The 23,704-nt window shown below is 42.8% G+C and overlaps 1 protein-coding gene across 1 annotated transcript in view; it reads left to right on the top strand.

Moving 5' to 3' along the window:
* Positions 1-211: 211 nt before the first annotated feature.
* The window catches only part of ST8SIA2 (ST8 alpha-N-acetyl-neuraminide alpha-2,8-sialyltransferase 2), a 486,181-nt gene continuing 462,688 nt past the window's right edge, over positions 212-23,704 (top strand). The window contains exon 1 of the mRNA XM_044283199.1: positions 212-444. Coding sequence (XP_044139134.1) covers positions 347-444 — 98 coding nt within the window. The 5' untranslated portion in view covers positions 212-346. The remainder of the gene's footprint in view (positions 445-23,704) is intronic.

The following is a 23,704-nucleotide window of genomic DNA, read 5'->3' as shown; positions in this document are numbered from 1 at the left end:
GGACCTCATCTTCTCTGCTACACTAACTTTAAGCAAAGGAGCAGGGAGGCAGAGAGGGGGGGGGGGGGATCTGTGTCAGCAGCCAGTGGATGTCAGTACTTCGCATAGATCTCTGCTCTCCTTCCCAGTGTCTGTGAGAACAGCAGCATGTACTCTGATGATAGGTGACAATGATCTGCCACCATCCCCTCATCCACTCATCACAGGGGGAGGAATAACCAGCAGAGACCCTGCCTGCCTTCTTGTGCTTGCAGCCAGCTGGGATTGACTTGGAGCAGTTGTGGAGCTGCTGGTACTGAGAGCTGTTTGGCATCATTTGTATTGCTACCCTGGACCTGCAAGAGCTATGCATCCGGACTTCAGGAGCTGGGTACTAGCCACTGTCACCTTGTTGGTGGTCTTCCTCATCTTGGCAGATATCTCAGAGCTGGAGGAGGAAATCGGGTAAGTACAAGTCTACCCCCTACATCAAGCAGCAGGGATCTCCTGGTGATCTAGTTTCTTTGTCTTCTTAGTTCAGCTTGGCTCTTGCTTAACTCTTATGCCTTTCTATGCTTGTCTTCTAATACAGACTAGTAGTTAACCCCATCTTGGCTGCTGGGCTGGAAACCTATAGCACAAGCTGTATTGTGTAGCCTACTGTTCCATTGTCCATAGGTGCACTGACACACATCACTGATGGCTTCATCAGATTTCTATTCACTTATGTTTTCAGTGATCATTTAAAGATAGAGGATGTAAAGCATCACCTGGGAGTGAGATGGAGATGCTCTAGGCAACTGCCTCTAAGACTGAAGCAACATATTGTTGGGAAGAATTGTGCTTAATGCAGGACCATACCTTGGAGACAAGGCAGAGCTCCTAATGCCAAGCACTAGATGCTGGGAAAACAATAGTTATGATGCAAAGCTGTGCTTATATCACATCACAAGCCTCCTGAATGTACAACCAAGTCCCTCTGATGAGAGGCACACACATGTATGAGAGGGAGGTGAGGGCTGGCTCTTGTAGTGATACAAGAGTATCAAGGAGACCACTTCATTTATTATAGTCTTGTGTCCATGTGCTTTTGAGTAGAATATTACTTCCTATCCACTTTCCCCACCCATTGCCTCATAGTGATGTTTGAACTTTACAATTGAATGATTCCTTATTCTGTTGATATGCTCATTGTTATCATTGATGCACCAGTGAATTTGGGTAAGATGTGGATGATGACAGTTCTGAAGTGTAGGACTGTGCAGTATGGGGTGTGGTGAGTTGTGCCCATGGCTGGCATTATGCATGTCTGAATGGATACTGGACAGCAGTGAGGATGAGCTAAGCTTTTCCTGGTATCTCCTGGGTGTGTTGAGTGTCTTCATTCTCTGCTGTCCTCATGACTTGTGTTCACTGATGTAATCTTAATGATAAGGCACTGGGGCCATAGTCCTGATATAACTGACCATAAAAGCATGTAAATGTTGAAGCTCAATATAGCAACTAGCCAACACTGTTACATAAAGCTTCTTGTTAATATTAAAAATACTCAAGGGAGCAGAATTGAAATAGTTATAATGTGAAAAGAACAAGGGATAAGTACATTTGAATATATTCTTCTACTGTATTTCTCATACTTATTTATTAGGATGGAAATGAACAGAGACTTTATGTAGCAAGACTTTCCAAGTGGAAGTCTCCCTCATGAGTCCAAGGGAGTGTACTGTGTTGCATGCAACTCAAAGTATTCCTCTGCTTTGTTACAAGGAGCCTCCATGTAGCCTCAGTCTTACTTTACACTATATTGTATGGACTATTGGCACATCCAAATGCATAACAAGGTATCAACATTTCATGCTGTCCATTGTTTCTGCTTAGATTGTATACTAAATTGTTTCTAGTAATTGGTGAGATATGGAAAAACGCCTCTGGACTGTGGGTAATGGTTTATTTTTTATCTCTAGATATCTTCAAGGGCTTTTGTACCACTGGATGCTCTCTCTTGGATGGGTTAAAGGGATGTAGAAATTGGATGTGTTGCTTGACATTTTATAGCACTGAAAAGTGCAGCTTTCAAACACAATTTTATGTCTGAATTTTGCTTTTTTCGCCTTCCCAAACAGCCTTTGTTCTATATTTATGACTGAGACCTTTTTGGTAGGTATTTACTTCTGTGACAGCTGGAAGCAGCATTAAATATTGTCCACATCTATATACAACTCGATTTATCTCAAAATATCTCAGTATCTTGCTGGGAATGTACAGAGCTTTTGCTTGGCAGCCTGACAGTAAAAAAAAAAAAAAAAAGACTCTGTAAATTTCATTTCTAGATGTAGCATTTCTTGACTTAATTGTGTTTTACGTCACTTTTTGATTCCTTTTACAAGTCTATGTGATGTAGCTTCTCCTATAGGCTTCACAATTTTTTGATCCACAAATAAAATGCCAGAATTACTTCTAAAACGGGATTCAATTGTGTAGCAAGTCTAAACTTTTTGGGGGCTTTTGAAAACAAATCTGCCAGAAATGATACAGTTGCTTATAGTTGGCATCCGATTGACTGATTTTTTTTTTTTTTTTTAAAGAGAAAGTAAATATATTTTATTTTCTTATCCAAATACATACTGTGAAAATGTTGCTAAGGTATACCCTTATGTTGATACATCAGCCACCTATTTACATTATTTAACTTAATATATACTTTTGTGTAGTCTCCAGCTGTTTAGAAAAGGTCTGCAGCCCCCCTTTCGCAATTCAGTCCAAAAAAAATATCCAGACAAAAATCTGCCAGACATACTGTATGTCGAAGGAGAAGTTATTGGCATATGTCTATGGATATGGAGGTGCATCTTGATGCCTTCTTTTTGGTTTCCATCTGTATACTACCAACTGGATGTAGGTCTGGTAAACTGAGCCTTGCTATGCAAATTTCTATGCCTAATAGGATCTCAGGAATGGCTGCAATGATGTTACTCATCATCTAATACCAATATATGATACAAAATAAATCTGAAACAAATGACTAGCATCTAAAAAGACTATTACAAGAGGGAAAACTATAGTCCCGGGTCGTTTCGATTTTTATGAGTAATGCCTTTTTATAATCCATTCATTGCACACCAGTCAACGTGTGCTGATCTTTTCTTTTCCAGATGCTCCGGCAAACACATTCAACATGGCTCATTGTTTCTGATATCCACCTCCAAGGAATGCAAATAGTTAGAAGAACTGGGATTTCTAATTTTTCTATGTTGCTCACAGTTCTAAATTGCTGCTTACGCTTTATAAATGCCAAGCTGTATTTTTAGAATCTTTCTGCAATTATGCTATAAGTGGCCAGATAAACCTTGAGCCCACAATGATTCAGTTATTGGATCCAGTGAAGCTGTTTCGACTTATTTTTTTTTAATAATGGCTCTATTGGGTTGTAGAAGCTTTTCTTCTTCATGCTGAACAGTTAATGCAGTGATGCCCCAAATCAGGGGTGTTGTTAGGTCAAAACATTTGGGGCTTGAGCCCCGGATGTTTTGTCCAGTGCCCCGAATGTTATGCTGGCCTGTTAGCACTTTTTTAAATTTAATTTGGCTAGTCCAGGGCCCTTTAATATTGATTGGACCTGGGCAACGCACTACAGATTATCCCCCCTTGCGGGCTGCGCGGGCATGAGTTCAATCACTTTGGTGCGCAATCCCGTCCTGCGGCACGTGATCCAGCGAGACCCGCCGTAGGAGGTCATGGGTCTTGCAGGATCACACGCCGCCTGCGAGGAGCGGATCAGCGGAACAAGTACAAGGGGGTGGGGGGATGATCTGTGGGGTTGTCCAGGGTCCACTCCCATCAATATTAAAGGGCCCAAGCAAAGATTTCTGCAGTGGTGAGAAAATGAAACATAACAGATATTGGAAAATTACAGAATGTTGTATTATATAATGACTGCAGTCTGCAGTACTGCAATTTCAACACAGCGGGCTTGTGCCCCGGATGTTTTCAGACCCTAGCAACACCCCTGCCATTCACAGATCCCCCTCCCCATAACAGTGCCATCCACAGATCCCCCTCCCATAACTGTTCCATCCACAGATGCCCCTCCCCATAACAGTGCCATCCACAGATCCCACTCCCCATAACAGTGCCATCCAGAGATCCCCCTCCCCATAACAGTGCCATCCACAGATGCCCCTCCCCATAACAGTGCCATCCACAGATCCCCCGCTGGGTAAGGTACATACTTTTTTATTCCAGTCACAGGCTCAGCAGGGCACTGGGGCCAGGGTGAGGGAGAGGGCACAGTTCTTCTTGCACAGTATTCTAACTAGTCGACCAGGTTCTGGCTGCCGCCCTCCCCTTGCTACCAGGTCCAGCAGGCGCACAAGGCAGGCACGCAGCGTGACATGAGTCTTCAGCTCTGCCACCAGCCTGCACGCTCTGCCTCCACCGGGTCCGCCCCCCCCCCCCCCATGCAGTCAGTGGCTGTGCGCTGCGCTGCTGAGTCCTGAATGACTAAACCTCCGCCCGGCGCCAGTAGCCTGCAGGTAAGTGCGGGCGCGCCGCGGTACTGATTGGGGGGTGGGGGTGGTTTGGTTGTTTACAGGATTCGCCACTGGCTGCCCAGGCTAGGGACTAATCAGTTAAGAGCCCTGCCACCTGCCGCCTTGGAATGCTACCAGGCAGGCAGCATAACATTCGGGGCACTGAACAAAACATCCGGGACTCAAGCCCCGGATGTTTTGACTTAGCAACGCCACTGGTGGATGGCACTGTTATGGGGAGGGGGATCTGTGGATGGCACTATTATGGGGAGAGGGATCTGTGGATGGCACTGTTATGGGGAGAGGGATCTGTGGATGGCACTGTTATGGGGAGAGGGATCTGTGGATGGCACTGTTATGGGGAGGGGGATCTGTGCATGGCACTGTTATGGGGAGGGGGATCTGTGGATGGCACTGTTATGGGGATGGGGATCTGTGGATGGCACGGTTATGGATCTTCTGTGGGGTTGCCCAGACGGCTAGGCCCTTCACTGTAATTAACCCCATTCAGCAGTCCCCCTTTCACTGAACCCACAACCCATTTAAAGACATACTTGGAAAACATTACATGCAGCGCTACAGAACATACAGGGTAATACAGCCCCACATATGTACCTCTTACATCCAGTAATGTCTCCTCTAATGTAGATATTCTCTTTCCTCATCTTCTCTTTCAGCTGTGTCTCGTCTTTGCACAGTTTAAGAAACAGACATCTTACTTTCCTACTTTTCCATCATCCTCCTCACCTTTTCAACACCCCTTTGCCCCCCCCCAATCCCCAATACTGTAGTGTAGAAACAGTCCCCCTGAAAATATAGTGTGCCAGTACAAAAAAATACCCCCTTACCTTTCAGATCAGACCCCCATATCAAACCCCAGATGAGACCCCCATATCTCAGAACAGACCCCCTTTAGACCTCTGTCAAACCCCATATCAGACCTCTATTAGACCTCAATGTCAGACCCCGTCCCAATATCAGACCTCAGATAAGTCCCCCATTAGACCTTCAAACCCCCATATAAGACCCTCATTAGACCTCCAGACCCCCATTCGACCTCAGATCAGACCCCCATTCGACCTCTAAACTCCCATATCTGACCCCTATTAGACCTCTAGACCCCCAGTCAGACCCCAATAGACTTCCAGACACGCATTCAGACCCCCATTAGACCTCCAGACCCCTAATCATACCCCCATTTGACCTCCAGACCCCCAATCGAACCCCCATTAGATCTCCAGCCCGCAATCAGACCCCCATTAGCTCTCCAGACCCCATTAGACTTATCTAGACCCCCAGTCAGACCCTTCAGACCCCCAATCAGACATTTCAGACCCCTAATCACACGCTTTAAACCCGTAATCAGACTTTTAGGCCCAATCAGACCCTTTAGACCCCCAATCAGACCCTTTAGGCTCCTAATCAGACCCTTCAGACCCCTAATCCCACCCTTCAGACACCCAATCACACCCTTTAGACCCCTAATCAGACCCTTTAGACCCCAATCAGATTCTTTAGAACCCCAATCAGACCCTTCAGACCCCTAATCAGACTCTTCAGACCCTCAATCAGACCCTTCAGACCCCCATAATAGACCTCAGACCAGACTATAAAATAAATAAACAAACTTACCTCTTCTGCTGTGCCGCTTCTCTTCCGGGAAGGCTGTTTCCTGGGCACCTGACCTCAGAGTGCGCTATGTACATCCTGACGCTGCAGGCAGCCAGGACACAGCAGCGCGGGCCCCGGGAAGAGCGAGCAGGAGAAGGAATAAGTACTGGACAGCGCTCACAGCGCTTCTCTCCCCCTCCTCCTGCAGACTAGTGAGAGCTTTCGTTATAGAAGCGCTCACTAGTATTCCCTTTATAAGATGCCCTGCATCTTATTAAGGGAAATATATAGCATCACTGGCAAGGGGGCCCTCAGCCTCTCTGGGCCCGTGTGGACAGAGAAGTCTTCTCAATGTATAGATACATCACTTCTATCATCACAGTGAAAGTTTTGTAGACAGCTGGACTCAGGAAACCTAATGCTTCTTTGAACTCAGGACTGTGTATTTCAACATGCATTGAATTTTATGTTAGCTATCTGAGGAGCAGAATCTGAAGCGGTTCTCTGCGAGTACATAAAACAGACTTAATAGAGCATAAAATGTGTTCTAATTTACTAACAAACTCTAGGGGACCAGTGCTGCTAGAGGGAGTGGTATTACTTCTCACCCAAAGACATGGGCTATATCCATAGGGATCTGTAGTTATTCCATCCATATGGATGTGACGTAAACTAACACTGCCCCTATGCAGACATGTTCCCTGAGATCATCACTCTGGGAACAGACTATAGCACTGAGTGGATTAGGAAACTAGAGCATGTCTTGCGTGCTATTGTCTATAAAGTTCTTGCTTCCAAAGAAGTGCTGTGAATGTTGTATCAGCACGCAGGTAACCATATTTTGGCTTGGGTACACGATCTTGGCCGTCACACATGTCTATGCCTTTGGTAGCACTGCATCCACCGAAGTGAATGGGTGCGGAGTGCAAATCTCAAGTTACCACTACCTTAACCACATAATCAACTTTTCAGTTTAATGGCTGCACTGCTTCACAGTGATGTTTGGTCACCTGATGGATGTCGTGGTTAAGCCTTAACACCTTAAGGACTCAGCCCTATTTCACCTTACGGACTTGGCCATTTTTTGCAAATCTGACCAGTGTCACTTTAAGTGCTGCTAACTTTAAAACGCTTTGACTTATCGAAGCCATTTCTCTACTTCTATAATACATAGTAATACCTCCAAAAATAGTTATTACTTTACATTCCCCATATGTCTACTTCTTGTTTGGATCATTTTGGGAATGATATTTTATTTTTGGGGGATGTTACAAGGCTTAGAAGTTTAGAAGCAAATCTTGAAATCTTTCTGAAATTTTCAAAAATCCAATTTTTAGGGATCAGGTCTGAAGTCACTTTGCGAGGCCTAGATAATAGAAACCACCCAATAATGACCCCATTCTATAAACAACACCCCTCAAGGTATTCAAAACTGATTTTACTAACTTTGTTAACCCTTTAGGTGTTCCACAAGAATTAATGGAATATAGAGATACAACTTCAAAATTTCACTTTTTTGGCAGATTTTCCATTTTAATAATTGTTTTCCAGTTACAAAGCAAGGGTTAACAGCCAAATCAAACTCAATATTTATGGCCCTGATTCTGTAGTTTACAGAAACACCCCATATGTGGTCATTAACTATTGTACGGGCACACGGCAGGGCGCAGAAAGAAAGGAATGCCATACGGTTTTTGGAAGGCAGATTTTGCTGGACTGTTTTTTTTTACACCATGTCCCATTTGAAGCCCCCCTGATGCACCCCTAGAGTAGAAACTCCATAAAAGTGACCCCATCTAAGAAACTACACCCCTCAAGGTATTCAAAACTTATTTTACAAATGTTGTTAACCCTTTAGGTGTTCCACAAGAATTAATGGAAAATAGAGATACAATTTTAAAATTTCACAGGTTTTGCTGGACTGTTTTTTTTGACACCACATCCCATTTGAAGCCCCCCTTATGCACCCCTAGAGTAGAAACTCCAAAAAAGTGGCCCCATTTTAGAAACTACGGGATAGGGTGGCAGTATTGTTGGTACTAGTTTAGGGTACATATGATTTTTGGTTGCTCTATATTACACTTTTTGTGAGGCAAGATAACAAGAAATAGCTGTTTTGGCACCGTTTTTATTTTTTTGTTATTTACAACATTCATCTGACAGGTTAGATCATGTGATATTTTTATAGACCAGGTTGTCACAGATGCGGCGATACCTAATATGTATACTTTTTTTTATTTATGTAAGTTTTACACAATGATTTCTTTTTTGAAGCAAAAAAAATCATGTTTTAGTGTTTCTATAGTCTGAGAGCTTTCAGTTTTTGGGCGATTACCTTGGGTAGGGTATGATTTTTGCAGGATGAGATGACAGTTTTATTGGCACTATTTTGGGGTGCGTGTGACTTTTTGATTGCTAGCTATTACACTTTTTGTGATGTAAGGTGACAAAAAATTGTTTATTTAGCACAGTTTTTATTTTACATTTTTTACAGGTGTTCATTTGAGGGGTTAGGTCATGTGATATTTTTATATAGCCGGTCGATACGGAAGCGGCGATACCTAATATGTATACTTTTTTTTATTTATGTAAGTTTTACACAATAATATCATTTTTGAAACAAAAAAAAATAATGTTTTAGTGTCTCCATATTCTGAGAGCCATAGTTTTTTCAGTTTTTGGGCAATTATCTTAGGTAGGGTCTCATTTTTTGCGGGATGAGATGACTGTTTGGCTCTATTTTGGGGTGCATATGACTTTTTGATCGCTTGCTATTACACTTTTTGTGATGTAAGGTGACAAAAAATGGTTTATTTAGCACAGTTTTTATTTTTTATTTTTTACGTTGTTCATCTGAGGGGTTAGGTCATGTGATATTTTTATAGAGCCGGTCGATACGAACATGACGATACCAAATATGTATACTTTTTATTATTTATGTAAGTTTTACACAATAACAGCTTTTTTAAAACAAAAAAAATCATGTTTTAGTGTCTTCATATTCGGAGATGAGTCCTGTCCCTGAGATGAGTCCAGCGTGAAGGAGTCCAGCACCGCCCCACATCCTCAGGATCTCCTCCTTGCTCCCCGACATCAGAAAGCTTGAGCGCCGTAATCTCGCAATGCGCGAGCTAGCGCATGTGCAGTGTCGTCATAGTGTTCCTTTCATGTGCTGGCATCAGCCTCAGGGAAGGAACTGTGCATGTGCTATCTTGCGCATCGCGAGATTACGGCGCTCTAGATTTTTGACATCGGGGAGCAAGGAGGAGATTCTGAGGATGCGGGGCGGTGCTGGACTCCTTCACGCTGGACTCATCTCAGGGGCAGGACTCATGTCAGGGGCAGGACTCATCTCAGGGACAGGACTCATCTCAGGTTAATTTGCATATGTATCAAATCGGTTTTTTTTACACAATAAAAGCACACAGAGCTATGGGGACTGCGTATTGCGGATGTTCTAGTGGCCATCTAGCAACCCATGTCCTCAGCTGTATACACAAATTCCCGGTGACAGGTTCCTGTTAAGGACAGCCAAGTGCTGCCAAAACCCGGACCAGCACTTAAAATCCGGTCCAGTATTCGACCTCACCTGGCTATAAATCAGGCCAGCAGCACATGCTGGGAGGAAAATACCTGTTTTCCTGGACAAAACCTCTCACTGTGTCACAGTATACATATTTTTTGACATAGGAAATTTAGATTGGACCCATATGAATATATTATAGTTACTATATTTATATGATATATATAATTTATAATCTGTGTAGTACTTTAAGAAATATGTTGCTATTATATAATTTACTGGAACTAAATAAATAATTCGCTTTTTTCCTGCATTTCCCAAAAGCATCTCCTTCCAGTTTGGGTAACGCTCCAGAGATGCTAACCTTCAACAATTCGTACCCTCTATGAACATGGCCCATGGCCGTGCACATGGTACAGTACATTAAGAGGACAGTCACTTGAAATACTGTGCTGGAAAAGGCCTAGAGATCTCAGTCTGAAACTTCAGCCTTTACCATCACAAACAGTAAAAACTCTAGAGACGTTAAATGGAAACATTCTGTTAATTTGAGGTTATCCCCCATCTAAAGGATAAGGGATAAGTGTTAGATTGGTGGGTCCTACTGGTTTAAATCCCACTGATCATAAAAATGGGGACCCCATACACCACAGCACGCCCTGAAATGAGAGGAGCAGCAGGTTGAGCGTGCACTCTGCCACTTAGTTTATCTCTATGGAATCTGCCAGCTGGGTGCAGTACTTGACTATCTCCAGCCGTCTTAATGGAGCAGCAGTGTGCTTGCTAGATCTGCTGGTCCACTGGGGGGCTCTGCGGTTTACAAGGCCCTGGTTCTCATGGTCGGGGTCCCAGCTATAGGAACCCCACTGATCTAATAGTTATCCCCTATTCTGTGGGTGGGGGATAACTTCAGATTATCAGAATAACCCTTTAATTTTTATGAGTTTCTCCACAGTGAGATGTTCATTTTAATTCATTATCTCCTGCTCCCTACCCTAGAAAGTTATTTCCTAGACATGGAATGCTTAAGGCTTTGCACAGTTGTTCGAGTCCAGATTTTTATATCTCAGTAGTGTTTATTACATTATTTGGCATGTAATCCAAGAGTGCTGAAAAAGATTTGCTAATCTGTAAGCGACGGCAGTGTAAGCAGCTGTGGTTAGGCAGCTGCCATGAGATTGCTGCTCAGGAAATAAAGTAGTAACATTGTTCTTACTCTAGACTACATTATATTAAGTAAAAGATTATTTTAAATTATGCTTTAGACATAATAGAGACATTCCGTGTTTCTAAGGCACACTCAGTGCAGTGTTTTTACAATATGCCCAAAATGCAAAAATATCTTCTATTCAGATTGGATAATCCAATCATGTATATTTCTATTACCTTTTTTCATTCTTATACAAAATGCTTCTTTCCTCTTTGAAAGGCTATGAGTCAGCATGAGGGAATTTTAACCCATGGTTCCCTTTTTTCTCCCATTGTATTTGGCATGTATGTAGGGAAAAAAGTACTTTCTTAAAGAAAAACTTTAGGCAAAATTGATACAGTGTTACACCTGGCAGAGGACCTAAGGGAGTGGTTAAACAATTTGGCTCAACTTACCATATGTGTATGTTGGTGGATCTTAAAGGGACTTCAAGATCCTGAGATTGATGAACAGGGGCGGACTGGCCATAGACCCTACAGAGAAATTTCCTGGTGGGCCGATGCCCAGAGGGCCACCTAAACCCTCCTCTTGGCCTAAAGCCAGGTAACATAAAGATCTGATGCTCTCAGCATTAATTAATTTAGGCAGTATTTTGTGCTGCACTGTCATATTTAGTTCTGCTGAGGTAGTATTTTATGCTGCACTGTGGTATCTGGGGCCACTTTTAGTTTGTTTTTCCAGAGCCACTTTAAGTTCCCAGTCTGCCCCTGTTGATGACCTACCCTAATAATAGGTCATTAATATCCAAACCGTGAGGTCCAGACACCCTGCACTCCTGCCGATCAGCTGTTCCTCAGAGCTCCGTTCAAAGTATAGTGGTCGTGTAGTTTAACCTCTCATCCACTTCGGTGGGAGCTGAGCTGCGTAACCCTGGACGGCCAGTACACTTTGAATGGAGCTGTGTTTCCTGTTCCATTCACAGTGCTAATTCCAGCGCTGGAGGCAGCAAGGAACAGCTGATTGGTGGGGGTGGGGTTGCAGGGTGTTTGACCTTCACTGATCAGATATTAATGACCTATCCTAGGGTAGATCATTACTATCAATAGCCTGGAAAAAACCCTTTAAGCCACACTTGCTATTGGACATAATATTGGTCCCTTTTCCACTAAGCCAAAAAGAGTCAAAAAGTCTCTAAAACAATTAGTAAGTGTAATACAAAGCATGCTATGTATGCCAGCTTTTGTGCTCCTCATATGCTCCCTGGATCTAGGGCAGACCCTTTCTTCCCTCGGGGCATACCCTCATGTTACGGCTCCCGTCTGATGGTAGTTTGGGATGCCCTTGCTGGTATGAGTTTGGTACGGTTGCAAGAGGGGATGTGGCCAGAGAACGGTGCTGGAGTTAGTAACCAGGCCAGTTGTAAACAAGTCTCTCTTTACTAAGGTGCAGAATAGGAGTTGTAGTAAATCCAACAGTATCAAAACACAGTTCCTAACAATTAAATGTGCAAATCTTCAGAGTACTCCGAGAAATCAGAGTACCCAGAGAAAACCCACCCAAAACAGGGAGAACATACAAACTCCATGCAGATGTTGTCCTTGGTTGGATTCGAACCTAGGACTCCAGAGCTGTAAGGCACCAGTGCAGTTTGAAGAAAATGAAGCACTCGTACAAATATTGTGTTCTTTTCTCTCTTTACCTGCTCGCCGGCAGCATTGCAGTGGCGAGCAGTTGTAATTACAACTGCATCATCCCCATTCACTTCAATAGGATGTCTCCGCCCTATTCACTTGAACAGAGAACAGAATACAACGCTCTTATGAGCATTGCGTTCTCTTCAAAGAGCTTATCACTGGGGGTAACTGGTGTAGTGAGTGCTGCATTTAAGACATGTTCCTTTGTCACCTGTCCTCTGCCTCTTGATGGACTTATCCCTCTTGACAATCTCAAAAAATGCAGTATGTAAAAAGCCATAGTAAGGGCTCTAATGTGTGCCAAAATACTGATTAAGGATGGTGGAAAAAATTCCTACTTTAATTGCATGGGAAAAATGAGTAAATCACATGATTATTAATGAGAAGAGGATCTATTTATAACAAGGGTGTAGTAAAAAATGTTATGCTTCTTGGAATACATAGACAGGGAAGCTGCGAGATAGCAAGTCTCTTTGTTTCCTATGGTGATATTTTATATCTTTTTTTTTCCGCTCCTTTCCCTCCCCCTCCCTACATTGGGGTGGTATGTGGGTGGGGGAGGTGGGCTATTGGTTTTGTTTTTTCTTTGAGTGACTGTGTTGTGTGTGCAGTAAATAGATTTTGTAATACAAGAAAATAAACTATCTAAAAAAATCATAGTTTTTCTTAATCTTTCTGAATTTACCCTTTCAGTCGTAACAGAGCTATGTAAATGTGAGTGATTACTAAGCTTCCATTTAACACATGTATTGATGTGCTCAGCCCACTGTGGGTTTTCACCTCTGGCTGTGGACAAACACAATGCCAACCAGACCACAAATCAATGGTATTAATGGTTAATCTCAGGTATCATTGGGGAATTGAATGACATTAGTGAGATTCCACCAGCAAGAGGGGAAGTTTAACCTGCAATTGTGTGAAATAAATAGTAATGATCGAAGATAATTGATCCCTTTTACCAAGCAACACTTCTGTTTGTTGGTCTCGCTGGTGACAGTGCCCAGGGGAGAATCTGAAAGATCCATTCTTCCAATTGCAGCAATCTGCTGGATGAGGGACAATGCGAACTTGATCACAGTACAAATCTATAAATCTATTCAGTACGACAAACAACTTGAGCATTAACTAGCAAAACCCTACTAAATATGAATATAAAACTGTTCTATACCATACATAAATAAATGCAAACAAAAGTGTTAAAGGGTTACCAATGACCTTTCCTTAGGTTAAGTCATCAATATTAAATTGGTGGCGGTCCAACTCCTGGCATCCCCATTGTATAGCGCCTGTGCTTGATATGGCAGTTGAATATCATTCGCTTTAACCTGCATAAAGACCATGTGACAGATGGATGTGACATTGCAGAGGAAGAGGCAGTAACGCCAGATACTGGTGACCTATTCTTAGAATAGGCATTTCATATTTAAGCAATAAAATGGTGAACAAAATATGAAATGGGCAACCCCCTAAAATATAATAAAACATTTTTTCGCCCTTTTGCACTTGAAGTGACACCACTTATGTACAACTAATTTTTTCATATGAACTTTGCAAACTAAGCACCATTGTTGGGGGGTGAATATGACATTAGTGTATCTGTGTGTCTTGCTCTATGCTTTCCTGCTCTTGCTGGCCAGCAAACCCCTCTCTGTCTCTCCATTATTACTTCTGCGGACAGATTAGGGCATTATTCACACTATCCCCCAACATAATCACCTTGCCTGCATTAGAGGGTGTGAGAAGCATGCAGATGGTTAACCCAGATGAGGCAGAAGCTTCACACTGATTTTATATCTTTTGTTTCTCTGGCATAACTTGCCTATTTCATGATATTCACGTGAAGTGGATTGTAAGCCCATCTGTAATGAGATAATTACGTCACATTCATAACATTTATGTTTTAGAAATTTAGAGTGTGTGTCCCTTTAAAGGGATTCTGTCACCTCCCCTAAGGCAAAAATCGATTTAAAAGCAGCCATGCAGCACAGCTTACCTGGATTAGGCTGTGCTGTTCTATCTTGAAATCCGTCCAGCAGTTACTTCAAAAAACGACTTTGATCAATCAGGAAATGCGTCCTGAAGGTGCCCAGAGGGGCGTTTCTTTCTTCTGAGAGAGCCCAGTACCGCCCCTTTTTCAGTGCCCAGCCCGCCTTCCTTTTACTTCCTAACCGCCGCCCCCAGCCTGCCACAGCCTCCCCTCCCTCTCCTCCCCCTCCCTCACGCCGAACGAAGTCTCGCACAGGCGCAGTACCCACTGAGGGCTGCGCCTGTGCGATCATCAGGAGACTGAGGGCGGCAGCTTCATCTTCGTCACTGGGCATGCGCCGAGCCCAGTGACGTCCGATGTTAGCTCTTTCCCTCAGTCAGCCTGGTAGGAAGCGCAGAGGATTGCCGATCGGCTGCTGCACCCTGCGCTTTCTCCAGTCTGCCTGCCTTTACTTAATATAATAAGACCTAATTCGCCCCAACAAATAGTTATTTCTTTCCTGAAGGGAGGGTGGGGAAAGAAATCGCTGGCCGTCCTCACTGTGGCAGGCAGACTGGAGAAAGCGCAGGGTGCAGCAGCCGATCGGCAATCCTCTGCGCTTCCTACCAGGCTGACTGAGGGAAAGAGCTAACATCGGACGTCACTGGGCTCGGCGCATGCCCAGTGACGAAGATGAAGCTGCCGCCCTCAGTCTCCTGATGATCGCACAGGCGCAGCCCTCAGTGGGTACTGCGCCTGTGCGAGACTTCGTTCGGCGTGAGGGAGGGGGAGGAGAGGGAGGGGAGGCTGTGGCAGGCTGGGGGCGGCGGTTAGGAAGTAAAAGGAAGGCGGGCTGGGCACTGAAAAAGGGGCGGTACTGGGCTCTCTCAGAAGAAAAAAACGCCCCTCTGGGCACCTTCAGGACGCATTTCCTGATTGATCAAAGTCGTTTTTTGAAGTAACTGCTGGACGGATTTCAAGATAGAACAGCACAGCCTAATCCAGGTAAGCTGTGCTGCATGGCTGCTTTTAAATCGATTTTTGCCTTAGGGGAGGTGACAGAATCCCTTTAAGACTATGTGATCCTGGGTCTTGGGTACTTAAAGGGCCAACTGCTGCGTCCTCTCAACTTTTGAATGAAAGGGCCGGGCAGTGAAAACATCATCACACCTGGCCCTGCCAATCAAAGTACAGAGGGTGTGGCAGCTGCAGAGAGAGCAGAGCCTCTAGCTGTAATGGCAACGCTCCCGTTACTTCTAGTGGCTCATTTGCATATATTAAAACTTTATTTTTATCAACATGAGACCAACACAGACGCCTTCAGCTGCCAAGTGCACATGTAACAGTTCAGCCAGTGTCATACAAATCTGCGGACAGATGTCCTTTAAAGGCAAATGCAGAATGTGCTAGGGTTCCATCCTTCGTTCAGAGATGGAGCAGGACACTAGGGGAGCTACCTGCTATCAGGCAGTACAGGAAGTACTTTACTCAGAGGCCAATGATGGCAAGCAAGGGCCGCCACACCTTATTTTTTTAAATAGTTTTACAGGCCGTATTTATTCCTCTATATTCTTGTCAGGCACCCACAAAAATATATTGTTTGTGTTGTAAAGAATCCATAAACTTCACATCCCCCTTCCATTCACTCCCACGGTGACCCACAAAGTCTCTAAAATCTTCACATGAGAGGGGGATAACATGATGTGTTTACTGCATAATGATCAAATTATTATGATCAAGGCATGTTCCACTCCTCCTTTAAAAGAGCCCTCAGGTGCCCACCATTGCACATCATGGACTACGAAATTGAGGATAGGATGGAGCCCAGGGGACTGTGTGGTGTCTCAATTAATTTTGATTGGTGTCCTCTTTTGAAGTGTACAAGCTACGTATTCCTTCAGCCAGTAAAAGGAACCTATCCTCATAGTTTGTCATATAGTCATCTGGGTGTCTTCTTACACTGCCGCAAGTCCATCCATCTCATTGCTCAAAGTCATCCTGGTGTATCTAAAAACGTTCATATCCTCTTTCTCTTATCCACTGTTCAATATACCGTGAATGTCAGGAGAGGAGATGGGAAAGAGGATTTACTGCAAATGTTTAAGATTTCAGATGTACTGGGATGATTTGGATTCCTAGAATGCTCTACTGTATTTTGACCATCAAACATTACAGCAACCAGAAGAAATGTTGATGTACATCTATGTTCCTCTTCTACCTGGAAACTCTAAGGAGAAGGAACCAGTCCAGCCCCATGACAAATGGTCATTTTATGCATCTTTATCACAATAAACTTGGAACTACCCCCTTTAATACCCTGCAATTTTTCATTTTTGCATTTTAATTTTTTACTCCCTGCCTTCCCAGAGCTGTAACTTTTTTTAAACTTTTTTGTTCACCTAGACGTATGAGGGCTTGTTTTTTGCGGGGTAAATTGTCCTTTCGTATGGCATCATTAAATATTGCATACAATGTAGCAGAAAGCTGGAAAAAAAATCCAAATGGGGTGGAACTGGGCAAAAAGCACAAGTCCGCAATAGTTTTTACAGGTTTAGGTCTATGTTGTTCCCTATGCAGTAAAATTGACCTGTTATCTTCATTCTCAAAGGTCACTACGATTACAGCGATACCACATTGCAGAGCTATTCAATATGAAACCAGCTTTGTCTTCTAGTGTATACCTAGTGTAGGTACGCCAAGGGAATATCTCTAGAAATAAAGATGTTCTTAGCTCTTCAGGACCCTGCATCCTCCACAGAAAAAGGAATAACTGAACTGGTGGTTAAATCAATCTGGTCTGTTTGCAAAAAGCAAAAAATATTTTGTTGTATTAGAAACATAAGAGTTTTTATGATTTGTATATGCACGAGACATAATTTGTCCTTAACACCTGTAAGACAGAAAGACAAGGTCTGCTGTGTCCAGGAGTGGGATCTAAGAGGAAGCAGTGAGACAAGATGATCCATTTTGAGTGCTTGGTGTTTAGAAGGCTCTCTAGTAATACAGTATCTCAGTGGTTTAACGGATAATCCCTGTCAATCAGGTTAATTTGTTAAAAGCTCAAATGGCTTTGTTAGTTTCTTTGGCAGTATAATGCTGTCAGTGTTATTGAGAGATTATGGATGAAAACAGCTGCTTGGATGCCTGTAATATACATAGAATCACTTCTTGTTGTGGTATGTAGTGTGCACATTGTCGATGAAGGGTTAAAGTTAGTATAAAACTCAAGGCAGCTCTGTAATGTAAGGGTGCATTTGAAAATCAATGCATGTCTCTTTGGCTTAATGATCTTTCCTTTTGAAATGGAAATCTGGAAAGTCTGAATCAATGGAGTTAAAGTAAATAGGTCAACTTTTAGAATGCCCTCTCATAATCAGCGCAGTTGAGCTCACTTTGCTCATTTGACAGTTATTAAATCTTTTGCTGCTCGAAATTTTATCAAGTATTGAAGACACTGAGAGAAAATTACCATCTCCATTTATCTGGCAAAGAAATGATGCAAACCCCCGTTTTTGCAACTTTTTAAACATCACTGAGACTAGGTATGGGTATGCCCATTCAATAGCTGTCTCTCCCGATCACCCAATAAACATACACATTTGGCTCGGCCGAAGGTTTATGCATATTCACTGGGGAGAGCGGAGAATGATGCTGCTAGACACTTCAGGTGTCGGCTTGTCTTCCAGGAGAACAAAAGGATCAGGTGAGAATACTCACTTCTCTCAGTCCTCCTCTCACCAGAGATCTTCTGTTGGGGGGAGTCAAGAGCTCCCCATGGCCATTAATGCTACTTTCACACTGGCGTTTTGGCTTTCCGTTTGTGAGATCCGTTTCAGGCCTCTCACAAGCGGTCCAAAACGGATCAGTTTTGCCCTAATGCATTCTGAATGGAAAAGGATCCGCTCAGAATGCATCAGTTTGCCTCCGATCAGTCTCAATTCCACTCCGGAGGCGGACACTAAAATGCTGCCTGCAGCGTTTTCCTGTGCGCTTGATGAAACTGAGCCAAACGGATCTGTCCTTGCACAATGTAATTCTATGGGGATGGATCTGTTTTCTCTGATGCAATCTGACACAATAGAAAAATAGATCCATCTCCTATTGACTTTCAATGGAGTTCATGACGGATCCATCATGGCTATGTTACAGATAATACAAACGGATCCGTTCAAGATGGATGCATGTGGTTGTATTATTGTAATGGATCCGTTTTTGCAGATCCATGACGGATCCGCCCAAAATGTGAGTGTGAAAGTAGCCTAAAGTGTCAAGTGAACCCACTGTTCTCTTCGGGTTCAGTGGACAGTACACTAATGTTTATGGGGGCCTTAAATTTAGTTACAAGTGGCATTTTAACTCTGCCCTTGCCCCTTTCTTAGAAGGGGGCATAGTGATGGTGCAGATGTGACAGGGCCAGCAACTTTTCTAGCGTAAATGAAGATTTCAGTTTAGGCTACTTTCACACTGTCGTTTCTGGGTCCGCTTCTGAGATCCGTTTCAGGGCTCTCACAAGCGGCCCAAAACGGATCAGTTCAGCCCCAATGCATGGGGGCAAATGACACACTCTAATACTAACTTAATCACTAATAAATAATTGACACCAACAACATAGTGAAGGAAATGGCCGCTGAGCTTTATTAAGGGTCACTTAAAATATTTTACAACCATAAGTTAAATAAATTAATTAATTTTAAAATACCATCATAGCCGATACCAAAAGACCAATAATAAATTAACAATATAAAGACCAAGAGCCACTCAGCATGAGCTGAGCGACACTACCCCTCTAATAAAGCTCAGCGACAGGTGACACAGTGCGAAAATAGGGGAAGGCGGGGTGGGACACTGGTCAGTTCTTCAGGCACATCTGAGCCAGCTCCGCCGAACCTGGAAATATAAAGGGGAACAGATTCCCGCCACAAAAGCAACAACAAATCAGGGAGCTGGAAATCTCCCTCAGCAACAGGCAGCAACCAATCAGCTGCACTCTTCACTTGTAGAAGCTGGAATCTTCTAGACTGCAGGTAAGACGTTTTCTGAGGTAAATTCACCTGTAATAGAAAAAGGGCGGGAAAAGACAAACAGGGAAAAGAACATGGACCCTAGACACCCCTAATTTTAAAACTACCTATGGTGTCATTGCCCCCATGCTTCCCCCCAAGCTAAATGCTCTGGTGGGGTTAATTTATTCTGAATGGATAAGGATCCACTCAGAATGCATCAGTTTGGCTGCGTTTGGTCTCCGTTGCATTTTTTAGGCGGTCACTAAAACGCAGCTTGCAGCATTTTGGTGTCCTCATGACGATGCAGAGCCAAACGGATCCAATGTAAGTCAATGGGGACGGTTCCGATTTTCACTTACACAATATGGTGCGATTGAAAACTGATCCGTCCCTCATTGATTTTCAATGTAAGTCAAGACGGATCCGTTTTGACTTAGACTTTTTTTAAACAAATAATGCAAACTGATCCGTTATGAACGGATTCAAGCGTTTGCATTATCGGTGCGGATCCGTCTGTGCAGATACAAGACGGATCCGCACCAAACGCGAGTGTGAAAGTAGCCATAGGCGGACAGATTGGATGTGCCAAATTTACAGTGAGGCCTGCATCTCGCCATAAATGAAGTGCATCCTCTGGCAGTGCAGGGATCATCAAGATCAGCATATCACATGCCGGTATTGTTGAATCTCCCCCATAATATTATTGGGGCGCACATATAACTGTTGTGATCATGCACCAAAGATGTGGATGCTCCCTTAGGCACTGCCTAGTTTCGGTTATAGATCATTATATATATAAACGTGCCACCAATCACCCGAACAACACAAACAAACAGTGCATCTTATGCAGCACCGCACCAGATGTCATTGTTTGACAGTAGCACATATCTCTACATAAACAGGGGACGTGCAGCCAACAAATGAACACTGTATGGGATGAATAATCATATTAGCAATCATTCATCCCATAAGCCTGATGATTGCTGCATGTAAAAGACACTGAAAAACATCCAATGAACCTAAAAGGTCCCTAAAGGATCCCATGGTCTTCACCCTTAAAGCCTGCCAGGCAGAATAGACTTTACTGAAGGAGGGCAACCTGTTGGCTTAGTGGTTATCAATGGTGCCTTGCAGCACTGGGGTACTGAGTTCAAACCCAATCAGGAACTGCATAGAGTTTGTATGTTCTCCCTGTGGATTTTGTCAAATTAGTATCCTATGAAATTGACCCTATTGTGTGTTGGGTTCGTGTACCGATGTGGAAGCCATTGATTTCCCACGGAGTTGCCCCAGCCACACTACTATACCTGTGCTTTGAGAGCAGTAAGAAAATGTTTGACATTGTCCCCAGTATAGTCACAGATTGGTGGCAGTAGTCATGAATGGAACCAAGGGTCAGAACCAGGAGTAGAACAAGAGATACCAGCCAAACAATCCCATGGTAATGTCATGGTGTTATTGTTATTATCCCTAAACAAGGAATCTAACCATGTTGTCTGTAATGCTCCAAATCTTAACCCCTTAAGGACTCAGCCCTGTTTCACCTTAAGGACTTGGCCATCTTTTGCAAATCTGACCAGTGTTACTTTAAGTGGTGATAACTTTAAAACGCTTTGACTTATCCAGGCCATTCTGAGATCGTTTTTTTGTCACATACTGTACTTCATGACACTAAAATGAAGTAAAAACTATTAATTTTTATTTATAAAAAAATACAAAATTTACCAAACATTTGTAAAAGAATTGCAAATTTCCAAGTTTCAGTTTCTCTACTTCTATAATACATAGTAATACCTCCAAAAATAGTTATTACTTTACATTCCCCATATGTCTACTTCATGTTTGGATAATTTTGGGAATGATATTTTATTTTTTGGGGATGTTACAAGGCTTAGAAGTTTAGAAGCAAATCTTAAAATTTTTCAGAAATTTGCAAAAACCCAATTTTTAGGGACCAGTTCAGGTCTGGAGTCACTTTGCGAGGCTTACATAATAGAAACAACACAAAAATGACCCCATTCTATAAACTACACCCCTCAAGGTATTCAAAACTGATTTTACAAACATTGTTAACCCTTTAGGTGTTCCACAAGAATTAATGGAAAATAGAGATACAATTTCAAAATTCCACTTTTTTGGCAGAATTTTATATTTTTTTTCCAGTTACAAAGCAAGGGTTAACAGCCAAACCAAACTCAATATTTATGGACATGATTCTGTAGTTTACAGAAACACCCCATATGTGGTTGTAAACTGCTGTACAGGCACACGGCAGGGCGCAGAAGGAAAGGAATGCCATATGGTTTTTGGACGGCAGGTTTTGCTGGACTCCAAAAAAGTGACTCCATTTTAGAAACTATGGGATAGGGTGGCAGTATTGTTGGTACTAGTTTAGGGTACATATGATTTTTGGTTGCTCTATATTACACTTTTTGTGAGGCAAGGTAACAAGAAATAGCTGTTTAGGCACCTTTTTCATTTTTTGTTATTTACAACATTCATCTGACAGGTTAGATCATGTGATATTTTTATAGACCAGGTTCTCACGGACGCTGCAATACCTAATATGTATACTTTTTTTTATTTATGTAAGTTTTACAGAATTATTTCATTTTTGAAGCAAAAAAAAATTCATGTTTTAGTGTTTCCATAGTCTGAGAGCCATCATTTTTTCAGTTTTTGGGCGATTACCTTGGGTAGGGCATGATTTTTGCGGGATGAGATGACGGTTTGATTGGCACTATTTTGGGGTGCATACAGGGAGTGCAGAATTATTAGGCAAGTTGTATTTTTGAGGATTAATTTTATTATTGAACAACAACCATGTTCTCAATGAACCCAAAAAACTCATTAATATCAAAGCTGAATATTTTTGGAAGTAGTTTTTAGTTTTAGCTATTTTAGGGGGATATCTGTGTGTGCAGGTGACTATTACTGTGCATAATTATTAGGCAACTTAACAAAAAACAAATATATACCCATTTCAATTATTTATTTTTACCAGTGAAACCAATATAACATCTCAACATTCACAAATATACATTTCTGACATTCAAAAACAAAACAAAAACAAATCAGTGACCAATATAGCCACCTTTCTTTGCAAGGACACTCAAAAGCCTGCCATCCATGGATTCTGTCAGTGTTTTGATCTGTTCACCATCAACATTGCGTGCAGCAGCAACCACAGCCTCCCAGACACTGTTCAGAGAGGTGTACTGTTTTCCCTCCTTGTAAATCTCACATTTGATGATGGACCACAGGTTCTCAATGGGGTTCAGATCAGGTGAACAAGGAGGCCATGTAATTAGATTTTCTTCTTTTATACCCTTTCTTGCCAGCCACGCTGTGGAGTACTTGGACGCGTGTGATGGAGCATTGTCCTGCATGAAAATCATGTTTTTCTTGAAGGATGCAGACTTCTTCCTGTACCACTGCTTGAAGAAGGTGTCTTCCAGAAACTGGCAGTAGGACTGGGAGTTGAGCTTGACTCCATCCTCAACCCGAAAAGGCCCCACAAGCTCATCTTTGATGATACCAGCCCAAACCAGTACTCCACCTCCACCTTGCTGGCGTCTGAGTCGGACTGGAGCTCTCTGCCCTTTACCAATCCAGCCACGGGCCCATCCATCTGGCCCATCAAGACTCACTCTCATTTCATCAGTCCATAAAACCTTAGAAAAATCAGTCTTGAGATATTTCTTGGCCCAGTCTTGACGTTTCAGCTTGTGTGTCTTGTTCAGTGGTGGTCGTCTTTCAGCCTTTCTTACCTTGGCCATGTCTCTGAGTATTGCACACCTTGTGCTTTTGGGCACTCCAGTGATGTTGCAGCTCTGAAATATGGCCAAACTGGTGGCAAGTGGCATCTTGGCAGCTGCACGCTTGACTTTTCTCAGTTCATGGGCAGTTATTTTGAGCCTTGGTTTTTCCACACGCTTCTTGCGACCCTGTTGACTATTTTGAATGAAACGCTTGATTGTTCGATGATCACGCTTCAGAAGCTTTGCAATTTTAAGAGTGCTGCATCCCTCTGCAAGATATCTCACTATTTTTGACTTTTCTGAGCCTGTCAAGTCCTTCTTTTGACCCATTTTGCCAAAGGAAAGGAAGTTGCCTAATAATTATGCACACCTGATATAGGGTGTTGATGTCATTAGACCACACCCCTTCTCATTACAGAGATGCACATCACCTAATATGCTTAATTGGTAGTAGGCTTTCGAGCCTATACAGCTTGGAGTAAGACAAC

The sequence above is a fragment of the Bufo gargarizans genome, chromosome 2, assembly GCF_014858855.1.
Source record: "Bufo gargarizans isolate SCDJY-AF-19 chromosome 2, ASM1485885v1, whole genome shotgun sequence".
Classification (NCBI taxonomy): domain Eukaryota; kingdom Metazoa; phylum Chordata; class Amphibia; order Anura; family Bufonidae; genus Bufo; species Bufo gargarizans.
This window is presented reverse-complemented; position numbering and strand designations above follow the sequence as displayed.